General features: G+C 47.0%; 1 protein-coding gene across 1 annotated transcript; it reads left to right on the top strand.

Annotated features, from left to right (window-relative positions):
* Positions 1 to 1,474: 1,474 nt before the first annotated feature.
* On the top strand, positions 1,475 to 5,967 carry TMEM247 (transmembrane protein 247). The gene is made up of 3 exons (XM_004436733.3): positions 1,475 to 1,591; positions 2,317 to 2,649; positions 5,722 to 5,967. Exons 1-3 carry the CDS (start codon positions 1,475 to 1,477, stop codon positions 5,965 to 5,967), a joined length of 696 nt encoding a protein of 231 aa, XP_004436790.3.
* The last annotated feature ends 868 nt before the right edge of the window (positions 5,968 to 6,835 follow it).

Below are 6,835 nucleotides of genomic sequence, written 5' to 3'. Positions count from 1 at the left end.
TGACAAACCCACCCCTTATAATGATGATGATGATCGTTATCACTTACTTAGTCCCCATATAGGCAGGTAGTCGGCAAATATGCCATATTATTTTCACAACAGCGCTGCAATTCAGGGAAGTGGCTACATCCTTATCCCCATTTACAGATGAGCACGCTGAGCATCAGACAGGTAAGATAACTTTCCCTTGGCCACACAGCTAGAGAGAGTGGAAAAGCTAAAATTCAAATGCAGCCCTTTTTCCTTCCATAATGCGATACTGCCTCCAACTACCAAAAATGTTTGTTGTCATTTTCACAAAACTGAAGACGGCAAAGTATATTCCCCAGCCCCTCAATCTCCTTGCTGGTCCCCCTCAAGCCATTCTATAAATAATGGGGGTTGTATTCATTTGCTAGGGCTGCCATAACAAAGTACCACGGACTGGGTGGCTTAAACAACAGAAATTTATTTTCTCACAGTTCTGGAGGCGAGATGTCCAAGATCAACGTGTCAGCAGGGTTGGTTCCTTCTGAAGGCTGTGAGAGAAGGCTCTGTTCCAGCTTTTCTGGGTCTCCCACATGCAGAGAGCAGATTGTGCCACTTCTCAGTCTCCATAATCGCATGAGCCAATTCCTTATAATAAATCACACATACGATTTATTATATATTTTATTAATATTAAATTATATATTTTGTATTTATATATAAATTATATATTATATTAAATTCAAACAATAAATATTTTATAATTATTATTAATATTATATATTGTTATATGTATGATTTATTAAATATATTATATATATTTATTATACATATGATTTTTATATATGATTTATATATATATATTCTATTGGTTCTGTTTTTTCTGGAGAACCCTGACTAATAACAAGGGCTCTCTCCTTGGTTTATAGATGGCTGTCTTCTCCCTTATCTTCACATCATCTTCCTTCTGTGTGTGTCTGTGTCCAAATTTCCTCTTCTTATAAGGACATCACTCATATTGCATTAGGACCTACCCTAATGACCTCATTTTAACTTAATCACCTCTGTAAAAACCCTCTCTCTAAATAACGTCACATTCTAAGGTACTGGGGGTCAGGGTTTCACCACATGAATTTTAGGGGCAACACAATTCAGCCCATAACAGGGTTTGTGCGGCTAACTGCGACTCATCCCACTACAGTCAGCATTTAAAAGAGGAACCCAAGGGAGTAGATTTCAAATGACAGCATTCTGGATTTCAAGTAGTGGAATTCTAGTTTTCAAAGCAGTCTCTAGGGGTGGCAAAGGCCCATCCTGCAGTTCTTAATAACAGCACCTCAAAGATGTCACACCCTCTGCCAAAGGGGCCCTAGCAACTGGTAGAATGTGGGTTATTATGAGGACAGGGGATTGTGATGGTGGCCGGACTGTGGAATCTGGTGAGGCTAAATGTTAATGCCTCAAAACATGTCCTTTGGCCCTAGTTGGCAGCATTGTGGTTTTCTGGATGGCAACAGAGGACAGGGAGATGATGGAAGCCCGGGGGGCAGGAGAAAGCTGCCCAACCTTCCCTAAGATGGTGCCTGATGACCCCATGTCTGAAGGGAAGTCAAGGGCTTCTTTGGTAAGGGGGATGCCTCGTCTCACTGCCCCAGCCTGTCCCAGCAGGGGAGGAAGAGTACTCTGGGGACATGTGATAGGATCTGAGGGCTATGAGCTTCCAGAGAGCTGCTAAGAAGAGCAGGTGACGTGCACCCCATCCCCACAACTGGCACCCAGCTGTAACCAGGGACCAGGTAGCCCCTCATAAGATTATGAAGTCACTTGAAGCTGGCTTTGGTCTCTCCCATCTCCCTCCCCACGTGAGGACCTTTCCTCCCTCTGTGGATGAGACCCAGCTCCCCCCACAGCCCTATTGTTGGTCTCCATATGTTTAGGTTCTCTCAGTGCAGACCCCAATGAGAGACTCTTCCTCCCTCTGTAGCCTCCAAAGGACTGGGTGTCTAACTGGTCTCAAAGTTAGGTAGAGTGGGGGGTGGGAAAGTTACCTCCAGTGGTGGTTTGAAAATCACCAAGGAGACAGACTTCCACCTCAACTCCCCCTGCCTCCACTTGCAACTTCGGGGGCCATTCCTTTGTGCCAGTTTGCTCTCTCCTTCTTAACTCTCGGGTCCTGATAACTCCTATAAGTGCATTTCTAGTAAGAACTCAGTCTAGACCTTTACAATTCACAACACTCTTTCAAACACCCCAGTCCCTTGCGGCCTGGGGCTGCAGGAGGGCTGGGGTGGGGGGGGGAGGAGCCACCCTGACGCCTCACCATTCCGACTCCCTGCTTCCCGGCCCCAGGAGGCAGAGCCCCCGAAGCCCGACTCCTCCTACGACTACCTGGAGGAGATGGAAGCTTGTGAAGACGGCGGCTGCCCAGGGCCGCCTAAGTCGCCGTCTTCCAAGGCCGGCCCCACCACCAAGGGCCAGGCGGGCGACGGACCCGAACTCGCAGAGCTGCCCCCGCCCCCGAGGACCCCGGGGACCGAGCGCAACAACGCCGAGATGGAGCTGGAGAAGGCGCGCATGGAGTTCGAGCTCACGCGGCTCAAGTACCTGCACGAGGAGAACGAGCGCCAGCGGCAGCACGAGGAGGTGATGGAGCAGCTGCAGCAGCAGGCGACGCCCCGCCTGGTAGGAGGCAGGGAAGCGGGGCGCTGGCAGAGAGGCCCGCAGGTCCGGAAGGCGGGAGCCGACACTGGGAGCGAGGGGGCCCGTCCCTGACCTGCACGGGGAGCCCACCTCACCTGCTTCGCCAAGGCATCCTGCCCTGGGTCCGGAGATGGGCTGCTCACTGCCTTAGAGCTTCTGGGTTAAGCTGAGCTCCAACTCTTCTAGGAGAGTTAACCCTGGGAGGGGCCCCGGGAACACCTTGTCCACCCGCCTGCCCATAGCTTTCCTTGTCAGGGAAGAGTCCTCAACATTTCCCCTATGACTAGATTTCCACCACTCTCCGTTCCTCTCTGCATCTCTTAAGCTGTGGTGCCTGCGACTAGACCCAGAAGTCTGGCCAGTGGGTTTTGATTAAACCATCCCCTCCCCCATTAGAGCTACATTTGCTCTATTGGATCACACCGCCCTGTAGTCAACTCAAACCTAGACATCTTTTCGCAAGAAATGGACCACTCTCCGCTAATCTGTACTAAATGGGGATAAGAAAGGCTGCTGTGATTAAATGGAAAGTGAGATGTTTAGCACTGTGACTGGACCATCGGAAGCTCTAAATAATGAAAGATATTGTTTAAAGCAGTGTAGTCTGGGCTTTAAAATCAGACAGTCCTGTTAAAATCCTGGCTCTACCATGTGTAAACTGTGTGACGCTGGGTAAGTTACTAAGGCTTTCTAAGCCTCGATTTGCTTATCTATAAGGTAGTACCTACCTCATAGGGTTGTTGTGAGGATTAAATGAGAGATGGCATGTACGGCACTTTGCAGTAAGCCTGGCACATTAGTTAGCACTCAATAAATGTTAGCTATTACCATTTTTATCTACTCATGCAATTCACTTCTCGACCCAAATGCAATAACTTATGTTTATCACTTCAGTTTTCTTGGATGTAATGTATGAGCTATGTTTCCCAGCTCTGAGTCATCCTCAATTCTGAGAAACGTGCCTCTGTCTTTATCCAAGTCATTGCTGTAATTATTGAGGGGGATATGACCTAAAGTCAATAACGCTGAAAGATCTCCCTACAGCTTAGAATGTTCCATTAATCAGCACCCTTGAGTTACATTTCATCCAGCTCACATTTCCCTACCTTGTCCAAAAAACTATCCTGAGACACTGTCAAATGCTTTCCCAGAATTAAGATATTACACTACCTATAGCATTTCCCCAACTGACTGGTCAATGTTTTTAAGAAAATGGGGTTGATTTTGCTAATTTGTTCTCAATTAACACATGATGGCTTCTTAACAATTATCATTTTTTTTCTTGCTCACAAAATACCTGCTTAATTATACACTAAATGATTTTGCTGAACTAAGTGAAGCTTATTGAACTGGGATTTCTAGAATCCATCTTTTTTCCCCCTTTTTAAAAATCTAGAAAATATTTGCCTGTCTCTAAGATTCTGGCACATTTCCTGATATTTTTGACTTCTCACAAATAAGTTCCATTTCTAAACTTGTGGTTTTTAGTCTCAGTATCCTGGGATAAAATTTGTCACAAGTTGGAGCCTGAAACTATTTACAGCAGATATGGTATGGTACAATGTCTTTGGTCTATGCCTCCTCCTAACCATATTTGTTTTCCCTCTTTTAGTTTGAAAATCTTACTCCTTGCTGGAAGAGCTGGAAACTCTTGGTGTATAGTCCTATCTCCTCTCTGTCTTCTGCTCAAAAGATAGACCACTGAAAGTGTTTTGAAAAGTCTAAAAGGTTTCACAAATGCATGTTTGGTTATCAGAAACATAATTATCACCCATCAGCATTTCAGACTGAAAACACAAGCAGACTGTAAAAAGGTGCCAGAAAGGCCACAGATCCAGAGCCAGACCGAGTCTGCAGAGGACCATCAGATCTGTCCAGCCCTCCCCTCCCACTAGAACACTACATTTCTTCCTCTAGTCCTCAACATTCCTGGCTATTCATTTGAGAGGTGGCATCACTGGAGTCATTTTCTGCCCCACTCGGTTTTATTCAGTTGCCCTCACATTTTATGTAGTTGTTTCAACAATGGTGTGTCCAAAACCTCAGTCTTCGGTAGTAGTTTACAAAAGTGTTTTACTTTTTGTGCATTTGCTGAAAGGTGGAGAGGTGATTTGATTTTTAAGCTCCCCCACCCCACTCTCTCTTTTCCTGTGTGAATGGGTGGGTAGATAGATGTCATTGTATTGAAAAATACCTCTGTGAGTGTGATTCTAGCTAGTTTAGGGCATCACAGTCCCTGCCATCTGCCTGCTTACAACAAAGGTGGCATGATTTTAAGAGACATTTTAGAGAATAAACCATGAGTGATGCCTTCTTAACTATAGATCAAAATAGTTACATCAGCTTTTGCCTTACTTATACGTTGATGCTTTCCACAGTTAAAATAGGGGTCTGTCGGACCTCAATTATACAGATTCTGGAAATGAGCAACACACAGGCAGAATCAGCCAGACAACTCAGGCTGCTTTCCCCCATGCCCAAGGCTCTGAGGGTTTAGGGGGGCCCCATTACCCATCTCTCACCACCTGTCCCCAGGAGAGACCAAACCCTGGGCTGAAGGACCACAGACTGACCCGTGTGACATGTGCCAGCACAAGAGAGTCATTTGTCCCCAACGGACACCCTCTCATTGTGCCACTGTCCAGAAAACAAGGTTGAGTGTTAGGGCAAACTGTCCAGAGAACACTCCAGAGACCTGGCGTCCAGATCTGGGGATCTCAGAGTCAGAGGGAGACCGCCCACCTGTGTGACTCGGAGGTGGTGTGGAACAACAGAGAAAGGAAGGTGCTGGCCTGAGTCAGGAGGGATACGAGCAGACTCAAGAAGTATCGTGAGTTCCCTCCGTGAGCCAGTGACCTTGCTAGGAATTTCTCAGTTCTCGTCTCACTCTTCTTCCTCATAATCTTGTGAGGTGGGCATGATTACCCTTTCCTTGGGTGAGGAAGACAGGGCCCAAGGCCACATTCAGGAAGGGACAAGAGCAGGATTGACGCCCAGGTGCGCCTGGCGCCTGAGCCCCGGTTTTGCCAGCTCCGCTCTCCTCTTTCCCCACAGTTCTCGGGACGCCTCCAGGACCTCCTGCTCCCCCAGAACCAGTTTGCCATGTTCCTGTACTGCTTCATCTTTATCCACGTAATCTACGTCACCAAGGAGATGATCTTCTTTCTCTTCTCCAAGCACTACCTGTTCTGCATCGCAGCCATTTTGCTCTGTTTGATTAAAACTTTATGGTCTTACTTCCAAGTGCCTTTGGTCTCTCTGTCACTGGAATCTCCATGCTGGAGTGTTATTAGGACATGATCCGAGTCAGCCCCAGCCTCCCTGCCTACTCTCTCCCAGCACCTCCTTCCCTCACATATGCCTCCCCCTAATCAGAAACTGCTCTTAGGAAAGGCTCTGCTGTCAGCCATTTACACCTTAGTATGATCAGGCCTTGTACTGAGCTGAGTTCTCACTGTGGATGAAGATGCTTTCTCCTGAGAGGATGATTTCAGAAGTTAGCAGATTAGAGAGGGATCTGTAGGGAAAAGGGGTTTAGAAAGGCTTTCCAGAAGCACAGAAATCACACCATGACCAGGCTGGCTTGGGATCTACCACATGTACTCACTTTCATAGATCTTCTCTGAGGTGGGAGCTATGGGAGGCGTGGGGGTAGGTCCCCCCAAAGATGTCCATGTCCCAATCCTCAGAGGCTGTGAATATGTACCTTACATGGCAAAAGAGACTTTAAGATGTAATTAAATTAAGGATCCTGAAATGGGGAGAGCAGCCTGGATTATCCTGTGGGCCCAGTGTAAACACAAGGGTCCTTATAAGTGGGGGGCAGGAGAGTAAGAGTCAGAGAGAAGATGTGACCATGGAAGCAGAGGTTGGAGTGATCTGGGGCCACAAACCAAGGAATGCTGGCAGCCTCTAGAAGCTAGAAAAGGCCTACAAAAAGAATGCAGCCCTGCCAATATATCTTAGACTTCTGACCTCCGGAACTGGAAGAGAATAAATTTGAGTTGCTTTAAGCCACCAAGTTTGCAGTAATTTGTTACAGCAGCAACAGGAAGCTAATACAGAAGCCGAAACTCCCCAAGCTCTTTCCAGCTCTGCAAACGTGTCAGGATAGCATCCCCAGGCCATTGGCAAGGGTCCATTTAGCTCTGGACCTGAGCAGGACTGT

Source organism: Ceratotherium simum, chromosome 11 (genome assembly GCF_057802395.1).
Source record: "Ceratotherium simum simum isolate JZ-2026a chromosome 11, ASM5780239v1, whole genome shotgun sequence".
NCBI lineage: Eukaryota > Metazoa > Chordata > Mammalia > Perissodactyla > Rhinocerotidae > Ceratotherium > Ceratotherium simum.
Note: the sequence above shows the minus strand (reverse complement) of the source record. Positions and strands in the feature narration are given on the sequence as shown.

Coding starts and splice junctions, on each gene's coding strand:
- TMEM247 (XM_004436733.3), top strand. CDS start 1,475: ATGGCAACAGAGGACAGGGAGATGATGGAAGCCCGGGGGGCAGGAGAA. Junction 1,592..2,316: donor GGAAGTCAAGGGCTTCTTTG/GTAAGGGGGATG, acceptor TCCCGGCCCCAG/GAGGCAGAGCCCCCGAAGCC. Junction 2,650..5,721: donor AGCAGGCGACGCCCCGCCTG/GTAGGAGGCAGG, acceptor CTTTCCCCACAG/TTCTCGGGACGCCTCCAGGA.